The sequence below is a fragment of the Delphinus delphis genome, chromosome 10, assembly GCF_949987515.2.
Source record: "Delphinus delphis chromosome 10, mDelDel1.2, whole genome shotgun sequence".
NCBI classification, from domain to species: domain Eukaryota; kingdom Metazoa; phylum Chordata; class Mammalia; order Artiodactyla; family Delphinidae; genus Delphinus; species Delphinus delphis.
The window spans coordinates 87,726,359-87,752,549 of NC_082692.2; the positions used below are offsets into that span (position 1 = coordinate 87,726,359).

General features: G+C 36.9%; 1 protein-coding gene across 1 annotated transcript in view; it reads right to left on the reverse strand.

Annotated features, from left to right (window-relative positions):
• CNTN3 (contactin 3) overlaps nucleotides 1-26,191 on the reverse strand; it is a 323,792-nt gene that overhangs the window by 188,505 nt on the left and 109,096 nt on the right. The window contains exons 3-4 of the mRNA XM_060022922.1: nucleotides 19,092-19,218; nucleotides 5,882-6,057 (exon numbers count right to left, since the gene is read on the reverse strand). Of these exons, the coding sequence (XP_059878905.1) occupies nucleotides 5,882-6,057; nucleotides 19,092-19,218 (303 nt within the window). The remainder of the gene's footprint in view (nucleotides 1-5,881; nucleotides 6,058-19,091; nucleotides 19,219-26,191) is intronic.

Here is a 26,191-nt window from a genome sequence, read left to right on the forward strand (position 1 = left end):
AATAATAGTTAGAATGAAATAGGGAATGTATGTATAGATAAGGCACAGACAAGAAGGACAGTAAGAGAAAATGCTTTGAAACAACTTTTTGACAATACATTAGAAAACATAAACAAAATGGATATAATTCCTAGGGAGAAAACACAATTTTTCACAAAGGAGACAATATGGTTAGTCCTATTAACTATTCAAATGATTCAATCAATAGTTAAATTATTTCCTGAATGAAAACTCCAGAGACCCAGATAGATTTATTTGTAAGTTCTATGTTTTATTCAAGGAGTAGATAATTCCAATATTTCTCAAAATTTTATAGGGAGTATAAAATAAGGAGTACTCCCCAGCTCATTTATAGAGACGAATATAACTTTGATACTAAAGCCAAAAAAGGATAATATGAGAAGAGAAAACAAAAAGAAAAGCTCCTATATTGATATATATGCAAAATGCTAAATGAAATACTGAAAAACAGATAACATCCAACTATTAAAAAAAAAAAAACTTACACAAAAGCCAAGTTGAAACTAAACCAGGACTAGAAGTTTGGTTAATACTAAAAACTGTTCACTGCATTAAAAGGTTAAAGGAGAAAAACAGCATGAATATCCCAGTAAAAGTAGGAAAAGTATTTACAAGAATAAAGCATTCCTGATTTAAAAAAAAAAAAAACTAACTTAGAGAAGAACTGCCTTAACTTGATAAAGAGTATCTTTAAAATCTATAGTAAACGTCATACCAAATGGTGAAATGTTAATCTTATTCACTCTTGAAAATCAAGAGCAAAACAGGGATAGGGCTATTCACACTCAAAATATCTATTCAACACTGTACTGGACTAAAGAAAGTGCACTCCTATAAAATATATAAAAGGAGCAAGGGGTGATAAGAACAGAAAAACTCTCACTGCTTGCAGATAATATGATTCTCCAAACAAAAAAGCCCCAAGAAGCCAGACATGATGACCACACACTGCTTTTCAGTTGGTTAAGAATGGCCTCATTCATCAATTACACTGGTAAAGCTGACTTCCCATCCTGGAATAAAATAAATCGGTACCTCTACCTCACACGATATACAAAATCAATTCCAGATAATTAAAGACTTAAATGTAAAGAGGAGAATATTAAACTTTTATAAGTACATTTAGGAGAATGTTTTTACCATTTCAGGAAAAGGAAGAGAAAATTTTAAACAACTCATGAGAGAACATGAGCTATAAAAAAATCAATACTTTAATGTAAAATTAAGAACATCTGTTTATCATTTGACACCATCAAGGAAACAAAAAGCCACTAAAAAGAAGATATGTATATAACTGACAAAGGATTAATCCAGAGTATACAAACAACTCTTAAGTTAAAAAAAAAAAAAGACTACCATACAGTGAAAAAGTATCTGGATAACAGAAACATAAATGGTCAGCAAATCTATGAAAATGAGCTTAACTTCATTGTAATTATAGAAATGCAAATTAAAACCAAAATTACATTTTAATTTAAAAATAAAAATGCAAATTAAAAAGTCAACTACAATTTTATATTCACCAGATTTGCACAAATTAAAATGCTGAACAATAACAAATGTTGGCAAAGACGTAGATCAACAGATACAAATATATTGTTGGGGGGAAGTTGTTGATGTAGGAATGCTGTCTGATGTCATTACATAAAAGTTTAAGAAATGAAAAAGGTAAAACAATTTTACATGTTGCTTAGAAGCACATACATATTTATTCAAAGGATTAAAAAAGCACGTATAATTCAGAACACGGGCCACCTATTCAGAGGGAGCTTAAGAGAGAGAAGATAGTGTCATCAGGGTGAGTTATCAGGTAGCTTTAATTGTACTTTGAATCTTTAAATCTTAAGATAAGTGGTGGCTACACAGAGATTCCTTACACTTTTCTCCATACCATTTATACGTCTAATATAATTCATGATTAAAAATGTACTGCACCTCAAAAATGGTTAAAAGAAAAACATTTTAATAAAGAATGACAGGAAATTCAAGAATAAGAGAAGTAAAACTAATTATCAATAAAGCAAAGATATTTGGGGTTTTGGAGGTACTACCCTCACTTTTCGTGGTTGGAATTAAGAATCTGACAAAAACATTTGCAAATATATTAAACAAGCTTCAAAAATTATACACATGCAACGTAACAGTAAATCACTGAGAAAATGTCTACAATTCAAACATGGCATCATTTTACGTATCTTCCCCCTCCCTAAATTTTGTGATTGCTCCACAAAGAATCTGTTAAAAGGAATAAAAAATGCCTACAGAAAGTACGCTTCTTAAACTATAAATGAGCTTTTCACTTTCATTTAATTACAAATACTATTTTTAAGCATCTTGAAAATTAAGATAAAATTTCACTGGATTTTCACCAGTGTTAAAAGTGGTGCATTGAGGATAATGTCATTTACTCATTTCTCCATGAAGCACATTTTAAGTACTTTGTCCATGGCTGACAGAAACAAAGAAGTATTACTAAGCATGCAAACATAGCTATAGTGAATAATTAGAACATTTTTTCCATGACAACACTTTATTATCTACTTACCTGTGGCAAAAACAGTCACAGTTCCCCTGAACTGGAGTCATGAGCATCTAGAAGGATGTATATGTAGCAGTGCAAGACTCTTATTAACCCCTTCTTTCAGTTAATGTATTACATCCCTTCAAGGTTGTCAAATTAAAGGAATGCTCTCTTATACCTGGTAATTTGGAATCTCTGATGTATCACATATCCTCCACGTTTTTTGCCACCTTCTTTGGTTTCTTTACCAGAAACCTATATCTCAAACATATGAATTCAAACATTCATTTTTTTATATTTCCAGCTTAATGTGGCATCAGGCTAAGAATAACCAATATTGCTCTTTGTAACGTCCCAAAACCACTTGTGAAAACGCCAAAAAAAAAATTGCAAAACAAAAGAATCTCACTGTACATCCAAAACTGCAAAAGCAATCAAATGCCAAGCATATGAGTAAATAAAACTTATGAGGCCGATGAGGCAGACTGTGGGGAAATACAAGGGACTAAATGGTAGGTACATCCTGGGTTTTCTGTATAAAGAGAGAATTCACAACAAAGGTAGGAAGATATTTTGTGCCTTATTCAGCACACGTATCCTGATAGGATGCACCCCAAAGAGAAACTCAAGGACAGCACCAAATGAAAAAAAAAAGGAAAACTTTTGTTGGAAGAGGGAATCCACTCACTATGTGCTCTTAGCTTCCTGTTAAGTGTTCCTGGATGTGCCAAGAATGAAAGGCCCAGTTGCTCCATTTCTCAGGGATGTGTTTTCAGAGACCAACCAGGAGGGATAGGACAAGCTCTCCCTCTAGGACAAAGAGCAGGCTTGCTTACTCCCTGTTATAAAAGAGATGGATTCTCTAATCTCAGTGTTCCTCAGCTGCGGGTGTAGCATCTCTCCTGGCTAAATCATATCACTTCTGTGGGACTTGGGGGTGAGCCCAGGAATATCATGTCTTCTGCTAGCATCCATGGAAGAGTAGCAGCCTAGCTTATTAGCTCGTAAGTAGGGTAAAATAAAATCCCAGACTCAACAACTTTATCCCCCTTGGCCTATAATGTTCTGGCCAGGAAGTAGGGGCAGACTGCAAGAGACATGATATAACTTTAGAAGTATTTGCAAACAAGCCACTCTCTCCAGGAAGAAAAGACTGAGGAAAAACCTACAAGTTAATGATACTTCTCCCGGTATTAGAGGGCATCAAGGATCTGTAGTAGAAAAATAGCACTGCTTAAGAGGAATAACGTATTTTGTGAAAGACTCTGGGGAATAGGGAATTAGACTGGAAACTTCACATTCCCCTATAGATCAGAGAAGTGAATCTGACCTCTGCATGTGGCAAAGAAAGCAAAATCAGGGTAATCGATTGACCTGTGTTGACAAAGGCTGAGTTTAGACAAAATTTGCTTTAGAACCTATTAAAGGTATTAAGCATAAAAATGGAAACATCAAATGGAAGTAGGAGGAAAGACTGCCTCTAAGATCCAAAATAGCATTTCAGAAAACTGCCTGTATCTTCAGAATAAAACAAACAAATAGATGTGGCTTCAATCAATCAGAAACAGAAATTCATAGGAAAGAACAACCTGAAATAAATAGTATTTCAAAAAATGGGACAAAAATAATCCCTTTCAATCCTTTTAAAAATATAAATAAATCAAACATACAACTAAAAGATGCAGGAAAAGTTCCTGAATTGTGTATGAGATGTCTAAGTTTCGATATAATAAAATAATTTTTCAAGTTGTAAGCAAAGCAAATAAAAAAAGAGATCTAAACCCATCTGTATGCTGGAAATATATATATTTATCTTTATATATATATATATATGTTTTTAGCTAAAAGAATGAAGAAAAAAATTATCCCATAGTCAACCAAGAGAAACAAAAAATAATTACAACAAAAAAAGGAGGTGGGGGGCTTCCCTAGTGGCACAGTGGTTGAAAGTCCGCCTGCCGATGCAGGGGACACGGGTTCGTGCCCCGGTCCAGGAGGATCCCGCATGCCGCGGAGCGGCTGGGCCCGTGAGCCATGGCCACTGGGCCTGCACGTCCGGAGACTGTGCTCCGCAGCAGGAGAGGCCCCAACAGTGAGAGGCCCGCGTACCGCAAAAAATAAATAAATAAATAAATAAAATTGGGGGGACTCCAAAAATTTTAAATTCTGGCTACTAGAGAAGTAAACTTTTATAAATTAAAAAGTAATTTTATAAACTAAAAGATAAACTTAAACTTGTGTAACATAAATACGACATATAGCTATCAAAATGCCCAGAGAAGATACAGGTGAAAAAAAAAAACAAAAACCTGTTCATAGACGGAAAAGAAACAGAGGAAGCAGAAGAAAGAGCAAGGAAGTTTGAAAAACGGAACACACAGAATATAATGGCAGGAACAAAACCAACCATTGCCATTATAAAAACAGAAGCAATAGAATAAGCCATGCATTAAATGACACATCATCAATTTATTAACGGTCTGTGGCAGTTGGGGGAGATTACTACCACATTATAAGAACATGTGCATTCTAATTTCAGAATAATTGAGGTGTAAAGAACTAAAAGAAATCTTAGAACCAAGGTAATGCTGATATGCATTACATATGAAACATACAACAAAAACAAAGGAAGAGAGACTAGTAAGAAGAAACAAAAATTAGAAAATAGTCAAAAGATAGATCAGGAAGATAAACACTAAATTAGGTCTCTGGTCCCAATTCTAAATTCCCTGCTAAAAAGCATGTGGTTTTCTCAGGATGGGACATGGCTTCACCCTGGTCCAATTAACAAGGTACAAACTTGGCTTCCAGAGCCAGGCCTCAGTGGGGGCCTGTGTTGAAGGTCATCATGAGCTGGGCAAAACTGCAGTGGAGGTCAAAGACATGTCACGTTCTTTTCTTTCTCACTGTCTTTGTTCCTTTATATTTTCAGATTTGTTAGATGTAATTCTCTAATTTCAATGTTCTGCCAGAACGAAGGTCATGCCTGACAATTCGTTCATATGCATTTCAGTTCTAACATAGTACCAGCACAGAGTAACTAATGAATAAATACATCCTTAACTAGATTCTTTTTCCTCCCCTAAACAGAATCCTTACAAAACAGTAAAACAGATAACACACACACACACCCCTACATTCACATACACCCACATTCACATACACACACATTTTAAACTCTGATTTGCACAGTATATAATTCAATCGTATTGAATTACTTTCTCAACCTATTTCCTTAATTAATAAATTCCACATATTGTTGCTGAAATCCGAAACGACCGCACAAATTCAGTTATATATTTTTAAATGTTGGACTTATATGTGTGAACATATACTTACAGGCAAACTGGAGTTTAGCTTCTCTGCTGACAATTGTTCCAACTGAATTTGTTGCAAAACATTGATAACTTCCTGTATCCCAATTTCTGTTGGGGTTAATAACCACAAGATTTCCTCCGTTCAACTTATAACGATACTCCATACTCAGATTAATATCGCTTCCATTCAGCTGCCATCTGTAAAACAAATGTCCAGGATTTTCCCCTTAGTATATTTAAACTTTTTTAGAAATCTGCATTATATAATCTACTTTAAACATCAGCTCTCTTATAAATGAAAGGCAACAAATATATCATTCAATTATTACATAACTGAAAAATCAAACATGCCTAAGTTTTGTTATCAGAAACAAAAGGTTAAATTATAGTAGAAAGCACAAGAGAGTAGCATCTAAAAGCTAACGATTTTTCAAGATTTTCTGAAGAGGTGAGAATAATTTAGTTTGTCCACTAGGGGGAAAATTAGGCTTGGTCTGTATAGACAAAGATGAAGTAGAAAGTTGAGGTAATTATATCATGTACTTCAGGCCAGTCTCATGCTGCCAAAGAAGGGAGAAAAGAGCACATTTCTTTGATTTATCCAGACTGACTGAGCACATTTAATAAATTAATTGGGTAAGTGCTCAACTATCCATTTCAATTTGTCTGAGTAAATACCTGTCCCCGAGGCCCTCCGCTCTTCTAAGCCATCACAGTGATATTTACTAAATGGTACACTGTGGTAAAAGATTCTAAATGCCACCTAGGGGGTCGGAAATAGTAAGGGCACTAACCCCAGAGCCATATTTATCAATGGGAAGCCAAAATAAAAAAAGAAAGAAGCTGGTTTTTAAACAAGAGTTTTCAAATAGAAAAACCAGAATTTTTTCAACAGCAAGCACACCTGACACATCCAACTAGATTATTACCTTTAAAAACTCATTGCACAATCTCAAGAACACATCCATTGTATAAATTAAGCCATCTGTCTCCTGGAGGACTTGATTTTTATAATAAAATTACACTGGTATCCGTTCTATAAATTTTAGAGTATTATGGCAACAATCTCAATTGATTTTCATAATAACTTTGAGGAAGTGGTTAATGAAATGACCATTTCACAGATGAGGATTTCAATAAAACAGCTGAGTGAGTTTGCAACTCTCCCCAAACTATTAATTACTGGATCAGAACTAGTACCCATTTGAATTCTAGCCCAGAGGTCTTTAACCATGTCATGGGTCATATAAAAATTGTATTAATATATTAAATATTTAACCTGGAAATAGTAATATTGTGAAAGCATAAGAAGAGGTGAAATGTGAACATTATCACAAACCAAAGCACCTAAAGGTAAATGAAATATTATACAGCTGAGAAAACGCATGAGCTTTTGCAAACATAGACAAAGTCTTACAAAGGTGAAAACATTTTTTACGGTGCAATGTGATACTATGTATATAAAGTTTTAAAACATATAAAGTAATATTAAGAATGTATTAAACATTTTAAGATGTATGAAGATGAATCACTTCAAGTTTAAGGTACTTTAGAGCTCTCATGGAGAGAAAAGTGAGAAAGGGTTATGGGGCAAACACTGGGAAATTTAGCTTTTTTGGTTTAATTTCCTAAACTGAATAGTGGTTATATGGATGCTCATCATTACACCTAATTATATGTTGATGTCATTTTCTATATCTGAAATAGTGCATAATAAAATTTTAATAATGGAGGCTACAGAAAATGAATAAATTTAGAAGTTTAGTTTCTACAGCTCAAAGCAATATTATATCATTTGCTCATTTTAAAAATCAAGACTTTCTTGATTTTTTCTTTCTTTATGCACATACAAGTCTCCCAGGTCTAAAGCAATATTTCTTCTGAGAAATCAAAATGAAATTAAGAGGAAAAACTGGAGGCCCCATGTCTATTCTTTTGAACGTAAAAGAGCAAAATTACAAAGAAATATGAAAAAGCCATAACTGCTTTCTCGTTTGTGGCAGACTTCCACCATGGGTTTGATTCTGCTTTGTTTGTAGAGTATCTCTCTTATGCTCCTTCCCAAGGCAAGTCCATATTTGCATGTCCATTTTAGGTCACTTTCTTCTCTCATGACTTTAATCCTGCCCTTAGAAATCTGAAGTCGAACCACGAACACTTATTAACCCTTTTCATCTTATTCCTGCCCAAATCCTAGAACCACAGAAACTCAGAAAAGGAAATGAAATCAAGGGAAATTGTCCATCTGCATTCTGTCTGAATACTTTGCACTCGATATACAACGTGGTCGGCAGATCAATATCATCAGCATCCTCAACACCATCTGAGAGTTTGCTGGAAATGCAGAATCTTGGGCTCTATCTTAAATCTACTAAACCAGAATTGGCATCCTAGTGAGATCTGCCAGTGTTTAATATGCCCATTCAAGTTTGGATGAACTGGTCTATAATATCCCCAAGAAGCAACCATGCCTATAAGGGACATAGATAAGAATTCCCTGCTCTTGATTTAGCCTATTTCATATTCAACAGCTATGATTAGAAAAAGCAACCTTCCCTTCCTGGTGAAAAAACATTTATTGAGTGCCTATATGTCAGGCAACTTTCCAGGTTCTAAGAATGGGGTGAAAAAGGACCCTGCCTTCATGGAACTTACATTTTGGGGGAGACTTTTTTATGATTCATAGTTCCTACCCTTTCCCTCTTGTCCAGTCCCAGGCTCTATCCAATCCTACCATGTAACAGCAGAAAGAACAGAAATGAAATTCAGAAACAAGTGCTCCATGTTTTATGGGTTGGACTCATCCCTCACCAGCTGTGTGACCATGGGCAATTAAGCTAACTCCTTTAAGCCTAAGTTTTTAACATGTAAAATAAAGAGAATGTCATCTTTCCCATAGGATTGTTCTATCAATTTATTTAGACAATGTATGTAAAGCCGGTGGCTCAGGGCAGCCAGCCAACAAATGGGCCGGCACCACTGTTAACAAGGGAGGAGGTTCCATCTGTCTGCTTTGTTTTTCTCTTCTGCCACCCTCCTAGAGTAGACGTGGGTTATTCGTAACCTGCTTGATTCAATGCTTTTGGTCATCTCTTCTCGTGTGGAACGGGCTGTGTCTTCCACATAGGGTTTGTCTGCATTTGTACCTGCCTGAGAAGTCAGGGAAACATGGGACGAAACTCATGCTGGGCTTGACCTTCAAAGAATAAATCTGATAGTAAATCACAAGTGGGTGGGTTGAATTTTTAAGCTGCAAATGGCTTGCCAGTTACTAAATGGTTTAATACTTGCAGGGGAGGAGGGAGGGGAGATCTCCTCTAAATGCAAAGCAGGAAAAAATATAGTTAATTTCACATACTTTTTGAATGGAAAACTCTCATGACAAAGGGTACTTGTGGCTTTGTTACCTACAAAGAACAGTTTGTACCAAGGAAAAAGGATTTCAGCTCCAGAGTCTAGAATGTTTACGGCCTGATGAAGCATGTCTGATGGCTTCATTTGAAAATTCTGTTTTCTTGTTTAGCTGATGAATAATAAAGGTACAATGGCTATGTGGAAAATTGTAAAGCTAAATAAAAATATAGAGAAGCACTTCTTCTTGCCCATTTAACAGCTGGAAAGATTTAGAGATCATAAAGTATGTGGGAAAACACCGTATTTCAGTAAGTGTCTAAGATCTAAAAGCTATCATCTCAAAGTTTTGACTGAAGATCCAAAATGGAAAACATTTCTTCTATTATGCATAAGTGTTTCTTACTTCTTTTAGCTCAGTCTTTGTCATACAGACAAAATCTCTATATTATTTCACTATGTGAAGAGGTAAAAGCTACTCTCTTTTACGTATGTTTCTGCTAGACCGAAAGTATAAGTGCATTTGTTTTAGCAAACTCTTCGAGCAAAGATATACTTGAGATACTCTGAAGAAGGTTAATTTTCTTTTAACAAAGCAATATCATTATTTCTCTCCTCCTTAACACTATTCATCATTAAATGGAACTCATCCCCAGGTGATATAAAATTTCTTAATATCTTATTAAACAATGGTTGTTTTTCCTCTTGCTGAAAATATATGAATTCAAAAGGGTTGTCTTGGTTTAAACTCTGCAATGTGTAAGCAATCTCTGGGCCTGGGCATCGAAATATTATTTTATCCTGAGGAAAGAATGTACTTAAGTTCCTAATACAAAATATTCATATTTGGGCCCGATTTCTGAATATTTCTAATATGATCTTCTGTATAAGAAATATCCATGAAAACTGAAGGCACACACATATACTCCTTAGACAAAGAACGTGTCCAATAAATCTACAAATTAGACTTAATTCCTTTGCAGTAAATTGTAATCCAGCTGTTCAGAGTTCATGAACATCATGCATGGTGGTAAGACTGTGACAGGTAAGTGGCACATTCGGGTCATAAATTTGGGAAGCTTTCAGAGGTAGACACTTTTAGTTTTGCACATTCACAATCCTTTGTAAAAGTTACAGATGTCTACCTTACGAAGGAATTTTGAAGTTCCTGAGGACTCTAAAATCTCAGAGTGAAATCTTTTTGAAATATGGAAATTGTTTAAAACTTCATAAAAGTAACATTTGCATACCCCAATTCCATTCCAAAAGGCTTAATGCAGTGATCTGGAGTAAAAGAAGACAGCTCTGGGGCTCTTGGGGCTACGTACACCAGCATTTCAATCATGTAACATTTACACTGTGCTCTAGAATCACACTAACATTGTAGCTTTAGCTCAGTGGCAAATGTCACAAGATTAAGCACCTCTGCATAATCATCATCTTGTAACACTCTTGAATGATCTTGTAAGTTCACTGTCTGCCTTCAGTGATCAAACGCTCATTCTACATGAATTAGGATTTGCTTTTAGAATCCACAAGTAAGAAATGGTTTATTATTCATATTTCACAGCTCTGATTCTCAGGCAATGAGCTCTCATCCCCCTTAACTGCTTGGTGCGGAGCTTATATGTGAATTTGTTTCTAGGCCAGTAACTTGAGGTTGGGGGTCTGGAAGAAGTCCTGGGCCACTTACTCTGATCGCTGACCTGAGGCAGCATGGATTGGATCAGTCCACTTCTAAGTCTCAGTTACATCCTCTACACAACAGGAAGCTGGTATCGACCTCATTGGAGAGAGGCTAGGGAGGTAAAGTGAGCATGAAAAACCGGGCCAAGCCTGCCACGATAGAACTGTCAAGGCTATGGCACCTTTTCCCCTAAAAATCTCAAATACAATTTCTTTAAAACATCGTACAGGCCCTCAGGTTAACAGTTTTTGAATCTTGAATATAAAACATAAGGTATGTGACATGAGAGATATTTCAACTGGTAGTTATTACTTTTAAGTGATGAAAACTACAGTGGTGACTTCCAGGAAATAACTAAAACATCAGTAACTGAGAGCACGTGAATCGCTGCCTTCCAACACAAAGAACAAACTATGTGTAAGACTGTGTGTGTGTATGTTTGTGTGCAAACACAAATTTACATAACAGTGAGTTAAATCAGTATAAAAAGCCTAGATTCTCAGTGTTGAGAGGTGCTTTTCAAACCATATAAGCCCCATTGGAGGATGACTGTCAATCACTGCTGAATTCCCACCATCGGGCATAATAGGTTATGCATGGTAGGTGCTCACAGAAGCTTCCTGAATTGGAGCAATCTTATTTTACCCTCTAACCTAGCCATCACTAGCCTCCATACAGTCGTCCCTAACTGTGGCCATCCATATTACCAACAAACATCTCAAAGACAGGGAATGAATGCATAATTATTTTCATTTACCATACGAGTTGTTATTTAATTTACCATACTAGCTATTACTGTATATGGCAACCTCTTACAAAAAACCACACTAGTATGGAATGAAAATAATGAAGATAAACATAGCTGTATCTTGTTGTCAGTATAATTTAAGGCACCGAGTCCTAAACTGGGTCTTCCACTAGAACTTTGTAACAAGTCACCCTTTGAAATTGAAACTAACAAAACTGAGTGACAATAAACTGGGTGACATCAGGTAGTTTCAAAATAATCCCAGGATGTCATTCAGCTCATGGTTGATTGTATTAATACTGTCCTTCAAGATATCTACACCCATCTTATAAAATCTGGTCAGGAAAATGGAAACAAAAACAATATTCCAAAGAAAAACAAATATCACGTGTTAGACTTTGATCTAAAACCAAACAAAAAGGACAAAATAATTTACTAACATCTTTAGGGGGCTGGGGCTGGGTTTGGAAAATATGCCCACATTAAATACTTGTTAAGTCAACAGGCAATACTTTATTTGGGGTTTGAGAGGAAAATTAGGAATTTAGTCACAGAAGCAATTTGTGGTTTTAGATGCAGCTTTCAAGTTAATAAGCAAATGAATTTGTGTTCAAATGCAATGTTTGTTAATATGTTTACTGAAGTGATGAGAATAATTGCAGTCCTTGAAAGAATGAATGTCTGAATTTGCATATTCAATACTTTATCCAAAAATAACTAGTTAGGCTTCAGCAATTATTGCTGAAGATACAAATGAGTTAAATTGTGATGCTGTGTTTTTAAAAATCAAGTTTTTTAAATGTGTTTTATGACACAGATTCCCATTTGTCACTCATTGATAAATTTTAAACATATATAATAAAAAAAGGAGGCAAACAGAGATTAAAGCTACACTGCGATTAAAAACAACTGTTCAGTTTACATAGGTAAAGCCTCGTTTAAATTCATCACTGACTGTCTTTCAATTACTCTGAGAATTATAGAAGACGGCTGCTATTTCTGCCTTCCCTGCATCCATTTCAGCTTTTTCTGGTAGCATCTTTCTCCTCCTCCTTTGAAGAGGCCACTCTTCCCAGGGCCCAGGAGTGGCCAATGAGCACAGTCCGTATCTCAGGCCTTAGTGATTAGTCAAGAATACAACTGTGACCCAACTGATTTAACTTGTGTTTGATCAGTATGTGTTTTCCTTCCCCCCTGCCTCACTACCAAAACATAAGACCAGCAGCAAAAAGATGTTAATTTTTTAACTGTCATCTTTAATATCTAAAATCTAACCTCCACATTTCTCCTGGGTTCTGACTGCTGACAGTATTAGCTATGTTTTTATTTCATGTTTTTCTGACGCCATTCAGAGCTTTTGATGACTCTAACAGGAAAGATGTCCTCCTTTTCCAGTTAATATTCTGTGGAGGATATAAGTAGACCTAAGCAGTCATCTTTGTCACCTCAAGGGCAATCTGTCTTAAAATAGAGCCAAAAAGAAGGACTCAATCCAAATTTAAGAATATCCTACAGAATAAACAATGGACCACTTCTGATCCTGTGATCCTTCGAGACACTCTTGACTCCCGAAATACGATCTAACCCCAAACTGCCTCTCTTTGTTTCCTCCCTGTTAACTTCATTCCATTTCTTTTTTCACGCCACCAATTTAGCTTTCACTGTTTGCTAAGCATTCTGAATGTAAGGATGAAGAACACACTGTCTTCACCTTGAAGGAAGTTACATCCGACCAGGCAAACCCACTTCATTTTGGTAAGTTTTATAATCCAGGAAGGCCTAGGTGCAATGGGCAGTACATGGCTGAAGCACGGAACCCAGCTCTGAGGATATCGAGAAGGCTTCATGGGAGAGACAGTAGCACAGCCAAGTTTCAAATGCCCTGTAAGAGACACTGTCCACCTCTGCTTGCCTCAGGCACCAAAGAAATTCTTTCTTCTTTATGGTGTGCGATCATTCCAACCTTGTAAACGTTTCATTGCTCTTAGTAGCTGACTCTGTGCGGGGCCCAGAGCTCATCAGCTAGAGAAGTCAGGATGCTAAAAGGAGTTGAGCTTGAGGACAGGCTCAGAGAATTGGGCCTCATAATCTAGCAGAACAAATTACATTTCCTTAGGGCCAAGGGAATTTAGAGGAACAATAATTCTTACTTGCCTTGGAGCACAAAAGTAAAATAACAGTGACATCAGATCTTACGTGGCAACAAGATATACATAAGGGACAAATTGCATATAATCAAAAATATACTTTAAATATATTTCACATTTTATTAAATAGAATGTATCATATATTATACACAATACATATGCTATATATGCTCTATCCTATACACTGTATGTGGTACCATGTATAGTATTATGGGGTGGGTCTCCACACGGATGTGTGTTTAGATAACGAGTAAACACCTTACATTTACTCCTTGAATAAATGGTGAGCAGAAATTAGTCCATTATTTTTTCTTCGTTCTTAGACTGAATGCATTTCAGTAAATTAAACATGTGCAGGATGTAACTCCATTATAGGGAACTTAAAAGGGAGAAACTGTGGCCGAGAGATCTGCATTTTGCAATGTTATATAGTCCTTACAACGTGTATATCCAAGATTCCTCACACTGTACTTTATTAAAATTATTTGTTATATAAAGCTGGAAGAGAATGATGCTCTGGCTGCTTCCTTGTGATGAGAGAAAAACAGAAGAGCATTTATAGAAAAGGGCTGTGGATCCAAGGGTCAGAGTAGAGCAGTGCTGTCTGATAGAACCTTCTGCAAGCACCACAAGTTTCATCTGTGTTGTCCATTACAGTAGCTATTAGCTACATGTGACTGCTGAGCACTTGAAATGAGGCTGCTGTGACTGAGGAACTGAATTCCTAGTTTAACGGATTTAAACGTACATGGCCACCCTTGGCTACCGGCTACCATATTGGACAGCACAGCCTGTAAGTCTCCAGCTAGACTAAACTTTGTGAACACAAAGGCCACATGGGACACATTCACTTTTAAGGCTTATCTTTTTTGGCCTACATTATATTTAAAAAGAAAAACAGTCAACATTAGAAGTAGTTCAAAAAAGACAGTTTCTCAATTTTAAACATGTCTTGAAAAGGTTTTGTAATATTGGACCATGATCCCTGGATGGTAACAACTGGCTAGTGTTAAGGGGCAGTCGTGACCAGCGGACGGACTTGTGGCTGAATGTGGGACGGTCTCCAGTCATTATTCAATATGTCCATATGTTCCTAAGGCAGGGCCACCTCTTTTAGTTTTGTTACTCACCTGGTCCCCATTGGCATTTGAATACTATACTCCAGTGTAACCCAAATATGTGGTCCCTTTTAATGCTGAATGGAATCAGTAGAGGTGACCAGGGAGCCTCCTGTTTGGGATCTTTCATCTTAGCAAATGATGGGCATTTTTAACCCTTTAAAAATTGGAGAAAATCCTTCCCATTTAAAAAAGTTATTAATACTTCCTCAGGGTAACCTCTTTCAGCATCGTCAGCAATTAAAATGAGACTGAATACTAATTAACCTTTAAATACAGGCTTTGGGGCTCAGGCGGGAAGATGCAAAAGAAGGAATAAAATTCTCAATTAAACCCTAAAACAAGTAATTTCTCTTGAGAATTTCTGAACTTTTGGATTTCTAATATGGCCAATTAAGAGTTCTTTTTACCCAGTGGGATAATAACGAAGACAAGATTTCTCATCAGAGAAGTTTGCCTCAGTCTATAAGACAAGCTCTGGGCTTTCAAAGGACATTCTTTTATAAGACTCATACACTTTATTCTGAAACTTGGGAAATGTGTTTGGACTGCTTTTAATTTACAGCTTCACACGAACCACTAATTTTCCTCCTTGATATCTTTCTTTTCCCTCCCTCCCTCCCTCTCTCTATCTATGTGCTTAGATTTGTAAATACTTACAAAAAGGTATCCTTTCTCTGACTTCATGTAAAAAAAAAAAAAAAAAAAAAAAAAACCATGCTATTTATTTATGTCCTCAAAGTCATTACCTATTTACACTATTTATCTGTAATTTTTAAAGGATAGCAAAAAATAAGAACAAGCAAGCATATTTTCTTCTGGAACAATTAAAGAAAAATGCAGAATATTACCTGGTTGACTACTAAAGTCAAAAGCTAGGGAAAAAATCAGGCCATAAATGAAGGTGTTATCTAGGTAGACACGGTCATGATTACAACCCACATCAGTCTATATTCCCATTTATTCCATTAGCACAATCTATTACTTATACAGATACCATAGATAACAGGGAGTTGTTGCTTATTATAGGAAAGTCTAATATTTTCACAATGAAAGGAGGTTCCCTAGTGCTTTTTCAATGTCTCAATTTCTTTTTTTTTTTAATTAATTAATTAATTAATTTTTGGCTGCGTTGGGTCTTCGTTGCTGCGTGCCGGCTTTCTCTAGTTGCGGTGAGCTGGGGCCATTCTTCGTTGTAGTGCGCGGGCTTCTCATTGCGGTGGCTTCTCTTGCTGAGGAGCACTGGCTCTAGGCATGCAGGCTTCAGTAGTTGTGGCACGCAGGCTCAGTAGTTGTGGCTCGCAAGCTCTAGAGTGCAGGCTCAGTAGTTGTGGCGCACGGGCTTAGTTGCTCCGTGGCATGTGGGATCTTCCTGGACCAGGGCTCGAACCCATGTCCCCTGCATTGGCAGGCAGATTCGTAACCACTGTGCCACCAGGGAAGCCCCCAAGGTCTCAATTTCTAATGACTATAAAGTGAAATTTTATACTGGTAAGAATTCTTTTTTTCTTTGTTCTTGAATTTTATTTATTTTTTTATACAGCAGGTTCTTATTAGTTATCCATTTTATATATATTAGTGTATATATGTCAATCCCAATCTCGCAATTCATCCCACCACCACCACCCCACCCCCCTGACGCTTTCCCCCCTTGGTGACCATACATTTGTTCTCTACATCTGTGTCTCAGTTTCTGCCCTGCAAACTGGTTCATCTGTACCATTTTTCTAAATTCCACCTATATGCATTAATATACGATATTTGTTTTTGTCTTTCTGACTTACTTCACTTTGTATGACAGTCTCTAGATTGAATGGATAAAGAAGATGTGGTACATATATACAATGGAATATTACTCAGCCATAAAAAGGAACGAAATTGGGTCATTTGTAGAGACGTGGATGAATACTGGTTAGAATTCTTAGCTTTAGAAAATCGTTCGAGCTATAATGAAAGCGTCTGCTCTATTTTCCTATAAACCAAATATTTTAAAACAATAACTAGCATGTAAAATTTCTTCATTTATCAGACTTAAACCCGATAAGTCAATTTCAGTCACACATCTCCTAATCTCAGATACAGATTTTTTTTAAATTTCAACATATAATATCTCAGGACATACAACAAATCATAAAAAGTATGGTGAAAAAGGCAGAATTTTATCAACATTTTATACATGTTATCAGTATGTTTAAACAAATACATTATGTTTACACAATGGCATCGTGTAAATACCTGGTATCACTTTAAATGTATTAATCTGGAATTAAAATAAATACCTGATATATAAAGAAATAATTACAACAAAAGGCTGTTTCTGGATTTCTAAGCTCAGGTCTTCTTGTTGTTTGATTAAACTTTACAAACATAATTCATCTATTCATTTAGAAATAAACTGCTGTATGACTATATCTTGTATCTTGACAATTTTGCAGCTGAACACATTTATCACCAAATTATTCACAAGATAAATGCCAGGAAATAACTTTACTGACAACAACAACAAACAAACCCAGCCCACACATGAGTCATTTACATGGATTCTTTATAATATTCACAGTCATATCTAAAAGGATAATCTTCCATTTCAGGGACAAACAAACAGATATATTTAGGAAGTGTTAGAATGTCCTACAAAAATGCCAGGAATAAATGTTTCCAGGATCATGTCTTGTTAAGTGGATCAGTTTATCTTCCCCCAAAAGAAGAAAATATTTTCAGCTTTTGTATGTGCTATGTCTGGTTAATTGAACTCGCTCATAAAACACAGTTTCTTGTTTTTTTAGTCATGTTAGGGACTTCCCTGGTGGTCCAGTGGTTAAGACTCCACGCTTCCAATGCAGGGGGCGCGGGTTCAATCCCTGGTCGGGGAAATAAGATCCCACAGGCCGCACAGTGCAGCCAAAAAAAAATAAAATCATGTTATACTTTTCTTATTTCTATAGGTTAAGGAAGAGGCAGACAGAAAACTTTCTATCACCTCTGTCAATTCTAACCAGTAACCTGGAATCTTTGCATTTATTTTGTTGAAAACACACAACAGGTGCTCAATAAATATGTTGTTGAATACTGTTGAAAGAAACTGACCTTGATTACTTCCAGATGCAAAAATACCAAGGTCTACCTTCTAGCCTAATGCTGACCCAGTTTAACAATGACTGTTCCTTTCTATTATCTACACGGGTTAAGCAAACAATAGAAGATCTACTCGAAACATTTAGAATTTCACTAATAAAGGGTGAAGTCTGCTTGTTCTGCAGGTTATAGAAAAGGTTTTGCCAAGCGAACTAATACTGTAAACAGAGTGTTGCAGACCAATGCTCACAGTACTCAAAAGAGCATGTTGTTTTCAAGGTACCTCAAGCATTTTCTCATAACCATTTATACAAAAGCAGCATATGCTATTGATAAATAATTCATCTCTTCATTAAAGTGGGCCCCCTGAGCATCCCTAAAAGTGAAAATCGTTAATCTTGTATTATTTAACAAAGTAAATATCCATCCCATCCAAATAATCCACCGTCATCTCCCAAAAGTTAATATTTTTATCTTAAGGTGATGGGAGTTCACTTTTTTTTTCTTTTTTCCTTGTACCTTTCTGTGTTGTTTGAAAGTTTTCAGTGAACAAGTTATTGTTTATATAATCTGAGATATACACTTTCACATGAAAAAATATAATAAATTTATTTTCCCTTCAAGAATAATTAAAATGACTTCAGTAGGAATGCATTTTATTCTTCTATACTTAATGAACCTTCTAACATATACTCAGTAAAATAGCAAAGGAAGGATAGATGCTGTTACCTTTCTCACAAACTATGATTGCTACATACCTTTGCAACACACTGAATTTCACCCCCACAATGGATGTGTTCCCAAGGACTACATGTAAATCCAAATCTATACATTGTTTTACCACAAATCAAAGAAAATACATTGTTTATTTAAGAGACGCTACCACGTTTCTCTTTAATCAAGAAATCTTACTGTAAAATGAATAATCAATCAAATATATACAATATGGAGCCAAATGTTTATGTATGAGCTCTGCTGAATACAGCAGACAACTATAGCTTCATGTATTATTTCTTACCGATAGCATAAATATACTGAAGCAAAAAAAAGTTCACAATCGCCACATCGTTTTTTCTTAATTTGGATTTTCAAACATTCCACTGTACCTGTAATGAGGTGAAGGGTTGCCTCGTGCTTCACAATTTAAAGTTATTTTTTTATCCTCTGAACCAACCGGAAAAATGCTGTTGCTGGGTTCTTTGATAAACACTGGGCCTTGTAAGAGCAGCTCACCTATATGGGTGGGAAAAATAATCGTAATAAGTAAAAGCTACTGTACAAGCTGCACTCTACAATCAAAGAAGAAAAGCAAGCAACTAGTGTCTGCTCTTTAAAAAAAAAAAAAAGGAAAGAAAAAGCAGGCTTTGCTTCTTCCCTCATCCACGAAGATGCCCTGTAGGCACTGCTTTGTTTATAAGCATCACTTAAGCCATCTTTAGCAGCCTAGTAACACTTCTAAGAGAATGAAAACTACTATCAAAACCACTGCCATATTAATAAGATTACTTAAAAGAATAAATAAGGCTGTACTAATTACTTTTTGTAACATAAACTCTACCTAAATTATCGTTGGTAAATTACCTAGTCTAGGAAGCCTTTCTGTCATAAGCCTCTTTACAAAACTAAAGCTGTTCTGGAAATCAGTTGAATCCCTGAGTATTGTCTTTCTCCTAAAGCCCTAGCATGCCTGCAAACCTGAATGCGGACAATGTTATTTTGCATTCTGACCTCAAAACACTCAATATTTGGTGGGATTTCCATTTTACTACTAGCAAATTGAAAAGAAGGATACAGCACTGAACAAGTGTCCTTTAAAAAGTGTTTCTACGTTGGTTAAGAGAACTTGAACATTCCGAGAATTCCCACATACACACACACACAAAAAATTAAAAACCTGTGTCTTTGTACTATGAATTTCAAAAGGAATGAGACAATGCCATCACCAAATGCTTGTGCTACTGCAATTGTATAATCATTACCAGAACATTTCTGAATACAAACATTCACGGGGGGGGGGGGGCGCTCTTTTTCTCTCCTATCTTGAAATGCTCAGTAAGGTTGCAGAGAATGAATAATCAGACTAAGAGACAAAGACAACCCATGAACCCATGACAAAGAAAACGAGACGGAAAATAACCCCCGAAAGCCCAGAAACCATTTTGGCTACTTAACTAAGTAATAACATTACAACATTAATAAAAATGTTTCCCATAATAACTGGAATAATAAAATAACATAATACTGAAAATAATCACTGAAATTATGAAAAAGCAGCAAAGCCACCACATGAACCCCACGTGCCCACATCTTTTCTTTAATCTCCACCACGCTCTGTGAGGTAAGTACCGTAATTATTCCCAACGCACAGAGGAGAAGTGTTGAATATGAGTGGTTAGGTGAAGCGAGCAAGTACACACAGCTTTTCAGAACGTACACACTGGAGATTATCTGATTCCAGTCCATGTAGTGATACCCTCTGGACTTCTGCCCAGTGAATTTGGCCTTGCCGTTAATCTGGCCTTTGGGAGGTAATCTATATCTTACATGATAGGAATGCCTTTGTTTAGTGTGAGGACGGGTCACCTGGGTCTGAGGGTGGGAGTGGCCACACCTGATAGTCCTTGATGGGGGCTGACCAAACTAGAAAGACCAACCGCATGACTGACAGTAGGAGATTTGGTCACATGGGATGAGGTGACTTGGAAACTGCTCTCAACCCCATATGCAATTAATCAACCATGACTGCAAAATGAAGCCCCAGTAAAAACTTTGCATGCTGAGGTCTGACGAGCTTTCTGGTTGCCAATTCTCCTCGTGTGCTGTCACACATCAACACCAGGATGGTAACACATCCTGGGGACAACAAAAGCTTAGCATTCAGGACTCTTCTAGAGTCTGCCTTATGCTTCTCTTCCTTTGGCTGATTTTCATATGTGTCTTTTCCCGGTAATAAGCCATAATCATGAGTATAATAGCTTTCAGTGACTCCTGTCAGTCCTTCTTGTGAATAACCAAACTCAGAATTCACATTTGATGATATAAATGAGGGCAGTCTGGGAACTGTGCGCTCAAACTTCAAAGTCTGGCTAACTCTGGGAAGCCTTGCACTGCAACATCACCATGCAGTTAACCCTTACTACTGCTCACCATGATTTAAGAAAGCAGTGGGCTATCCTTGGAAGTCCCTGGTTTTTGTTTTCGTTTTTGTTTTTTGCTTTACAATGTTGTGTTACTTTCTGCTGTTTAACAAAATGAAATCAGCTAAATGTATACATATATCTCCATATCCCCTCCCTCTTGCGTCTCCCTCCCACCCTCCCTATCCCACCCCTCTAGGTGGACACAAAGCACCGAGCTGATCTCCCTGTGCTATGTGGTTGCTTCTCACTAGCTATCTATTTAACATTTGGTAGTGTATATATGTCAATGCCACAAGTCCCTGGTTTTTATTTACACATAAGGGGAAAACGTCACAAAGAAAAAGAAAATCTCACTTTTCCTTTGTGGAAAAGGACAACCTCCAGAAGAAAGGAATTTTGAAACAGCTACTAATCAAATAGTCCCTAATCAAAAAAGAACCAATGCTGTCATTTTCTTGAATTTTTTCCCTTCAAACAGTTTACTGCATAAAAATAAATACAAAAATGACAGTGTTTTATTAATTTGAATATCCTTCTGTCTGTTACAATGTCTGTAAATATTTGCAGAGAGGGTGGATTCTTCATAGCATGTTTTCTAGTGTAATGGTTTCTGATTTATTTGCAGTGACATATATTTTATTCATTTAGGAGATGGTATAGCACCACTGTCCTAACAAACTGATGTACACAGGGCTTGAAAGCAATAATATTTTAACATAATGGCATACATTTGAAACTAGCAGGTAAACTAGGGAAGAAAATCAACAGAAGGAAAATTGGGTCTAGATAAGAAGGGGGTGATTTCAATGCAAAAGACAAACAGAGGTGTTTTAACAAATTTCCTACAAGTGACCACTATGAAAACCCAAACATTCAGCATCATCCAATAAAAGTCAAATTCCCAAATGATGTACTAATTCTTCTCTAGAGACTGCTATAAATTTTAGATGATGGTATTAAATACTTAGAAACATTTTTTTCTGAGACGCTTCTGAAAGAGGGATAATAGCTAATTTGCTAACATTTATGTGCCAGGCACTGTGTCAGCCTCATCTCCCTATTCCCAGGATGCCTTTGACGCATCCCCTACTTTCTGAGGTCCAACTGCACTGCCAACCTTGTCTTTGCCTCTCAGACATGCTGAGCTTTGGGTTGACCTTCCTTCTTCTTCTTGTGCTCTGGTTTCCTTTTGTCATTCAGAACTCAGCATAACTGTCATCTTCTCAGCTTAAATGAGACTGCCCCTCCCCCCCCAAGTCATTACTCACCCCTCACTTCCACCACATATCAGGTGTCTCTCACTACGTGTAAACAGTATACATGTTTATATGAGTGTTTGTTATTTATCTGTATCTAATTCATTGCTGCCTCCCCAACTCCTAGAACATAGCAAATACTCAACGCTCAATATCTGTCTGCTGAATGCACAATTAAGATGAATGAAGAAACTCTAGCAATAACTCAATATAAGGCAGATATTAATTTACAGCTGGTGACTGATAAAGCTAAGATTTTAATTCCAGAGCTTATTTTCTCACCTGGTAGCTCTTTGGCCTCCCCAGAAGAAATGAGACCCAGAGAGGTTATATAACCAACCAAGGTAACACAATGTTTTAGTGAGACCCCTGGGATCACACCCCAGTGGTCACAGTCTTGGTTTGTTTCCGTTTCCATTAAACCACACTGTTCTCAATATGCTCAAAGGTGAAAATTAACCATCAGTTCGCTTCTTCAACTTCAGTATTTCCTGATGATACTGGAGTTAACAGCCTATGAGGCACATACCCGCCATTTCTGAAATTTAAGGCTCCTAAAGGCTTTTCAGACCATCAGCAGCCATTCAAGAGTCTCCAAGGACTCCTAAAATTTAAGTACAAATTAATAATCAGGAACTTCCCTGGTGGCACAGTGGTTAAGAATCCGCCTGCCAATTCAGGGGATGTGGGTTCGAGCCCACGTGTCGCGGAGCAACTAAGCCCGTGTGCCACAACTACTGAGCCTGTGCTCTAGAGCCCATGTGCCACAACTACTGAGCCCGCGTGCCACAACTACTACTAAAGCCTGCGCGCCTAGAGCCCATGCTTCGCAACAAGAGACGCCATCGCGATGAGAAGTCCGCGCACCGCAACGAAGAGTAGCCCCCCGCTCGCCGCAACTAGAGAAAGACTGTGCGCAGCAATGAGGACCCAACGCAGCAAAAATAAAAAATAAAATAAATAAATTTATAAAGAAAAAAATCAAACATGACAGGTTGGTCCATGCTTCATACTCAGAAAAGACACAAAGGCCACTCAATCTTGTTTCCCCAGAATAGTATCGGTGATGAGAGATGCTGGCTTATAATGTTCTAGTCTCCTGCTGGCAATATAAGCTTAAAAGGAAAAGATTCTGAAGTCTTTGCTAACCTAAAGGAAATTATCCAACAGTTTCTTCAAAGCTAATTTTGATCCTCCAAAGGACAAAACCTTGACTATTCATACAGATATTCATAACCAGCAAAAAGCAGCCTGGCTGAAAACAGAAGGAGGCCTCATGCCTAACCAAATGGATTCCGTGTAACATTTAGATTGATGCTAAACTTTCTTTTTTGTGACGGGGGCATTTTTTTGATATGCTGGCCTGGCTCCTAAGCTCCATTTTAAGTCTATAACCTAAAATAAAGGGCATATAACACTTCTGAACAGGACTAATAATTCCAAAAATCCAATCCTGAGGTGGTTTTTTTCCCCTCCAAACACCCAGAGGCTACGAGTAATAACTCCCTCTGAATGTAAGTAGAAGCTTTATGAGCTCCTAAGGTAATGTCACTAAAAGATCAAGCTGTGGCCAATCAATTCTAATGGTCATACCGCATACAATTTCTATGAAGAATGACCGAGAGGAACAAAGGTTTGCAGGCAGTTGCATCACTTTTACTAAAAGAAATAAAAGTCCTAAAATACTACAGTGTTATCTCTGAAATTCCTACAGAAGAGGAAAGCATACCCCATTTTCTCTTGCTGACTTACATCATAGCTACATGACAAAAAAAAGGAGGAAATGAAGAGGGTAAATCCAAAAAGAGAGCTAGGGTTGGTAGTGCTGTTTAAGGCAGAATGTAAATAAGAGGGTGGATCTAGAAAGGAATATTCAATGTACTTAAAAGAGATACCTGACCCAAACAGAAGGATCTCTAGCCCACATCAGAGAAAGTAAAAGAATATGCTGCCAGTGAGATGAGATCTAAATTCCAGGCCTTGCTATTCCACAGGAAAGAAAATTCAAGATGGAAACACTCTGTAGCAGTGGGACATCACCTTTGATTTTGGTATCAGCAGTCTACAGCTAGAAAATGCTTTAGAAAAAAAAAAAGCAAGGGATGACTAGAATAAAATTCCATTTATATTCTTCCAATGTCAGGGGAGGCCGAAGAATTCAATCTTAAGATAATTCATTTCTTTAACAAATATTTGAAGGCCAGACACGCACACCATGTGCAAAACTAGCTGTGGCAGATACTGTCGGTTGTCTATACAGCAGTTCTTCCCTAAGTGTTTTCCTTGCCTTCAGAACTTGCCTTTTCATCAGAGGTGCTGAAAGCACCAGATATGTTACCTTTCTAGGACTCTTTGTAGTTTTTGACTGGAAAGCAGGGTAGACAGGGGAGATCGGGTTATGAGACCAGTAACAGCCAAAAAGGGGTGTATTAGTTTGCTACGTCTGCCATAACAGAGTACCACAAACTGGGTTGCTTAAGCAACAGAACTTAATTTGTCTCACAGTTTGGAGGCTAGAATTCTCAAATCAAGGTGTGGGCATGGTTGATTTCTTCCGAGGGCTCTGAGGTGAGGATCTGTTCCAGGCTTGTCTCCCTGGCTTATAGGTGTCCCCTTCTCCCTGGGTCTCTTCACCTCATCTTCCCTCTCTGTGTGTCTCTATATCCAAATTTCTCCCCTTAATAAGGATACATCCATAATGGATTTGGGTCCACCCTGATTATCTAATCTTCACTAATTACATCTGCAATGACCCTGTGTCCAAATAAGGTCACATTCCGAGGTCCTGAGGATTAGGGCTTCAACACACAAATATTGAGGGGATACATTTCAACCCATAACAAGAGGTAAAGGAAAATCTGCTAGAGGCTTCTAGGAAAGGGTCCTCACATCTTTGAGCTCTTGAACCAACATGAATCACGTTAACTCTAAACCTAAACATCATGTGTTGGAAAAATAAACCTCTGACTCATTGTTGTCATCTGCAGCTCAATCTACTCTAACTCACATGCTAAAAGAAAACAGGGAAAAGACAATATAGCATACTTTAGATGAGAAAGAATAAAACACGAGGAATAACTAATTCATCCATTTCCCACGCCTGGAAATGTTATTAAGCAATTAGGTTAAACGGAAAAATGCTGGAGTATGACATATATCTGGAGTATGACAGCATGACAGAGAGCATTAGAAAGTGATAAAATTCTTTAAATTGCTAAGTTAATAGTTCACTACTTGATTTGCTCAATCGTTACTTCATGCTTTGTCCATAAACAGAAAGGGAGAAACTGCGTGAGAAGCAGTATTCAATAGTTACGGAATTAGAACTGAAAGTGGCTGTTTAAGCTTTACAAGTACCAGAAATAAATGTTCACATAAATGAATGCTCCTCCCTAAAGTGGCAGATCCCTTTCAACGCATGACAATTTTTTTAAACCAAGAATTGTATTTTTCCTCTCACTGAAACCTGCCTACAAAAAACACAATAAGGCTCATACCCATACACGTTTACTTGCCTAATAGTCATGTTTAAGGTCAAATATCTGGACTTTAGCACTTCAGTAAACCAATCACAGATTTTGATGAAAGCTGTCATCTGTTTCACTGGATGGATGAATATTCAGTATGTAATATAGTTGAGTAAAATAAGAGAATTTGGGAATACTTCTGAGCGTAGCTAATATTTTATCTTGATGCTTTTAATCCAATGGCTATATTTCTGATTTGTGAAATATCTTTACATTTCAATGATACGTTTAACCAATTTACAGTCATATTGCAGGAAATAATGTACTGGGGAGAAAACAAACT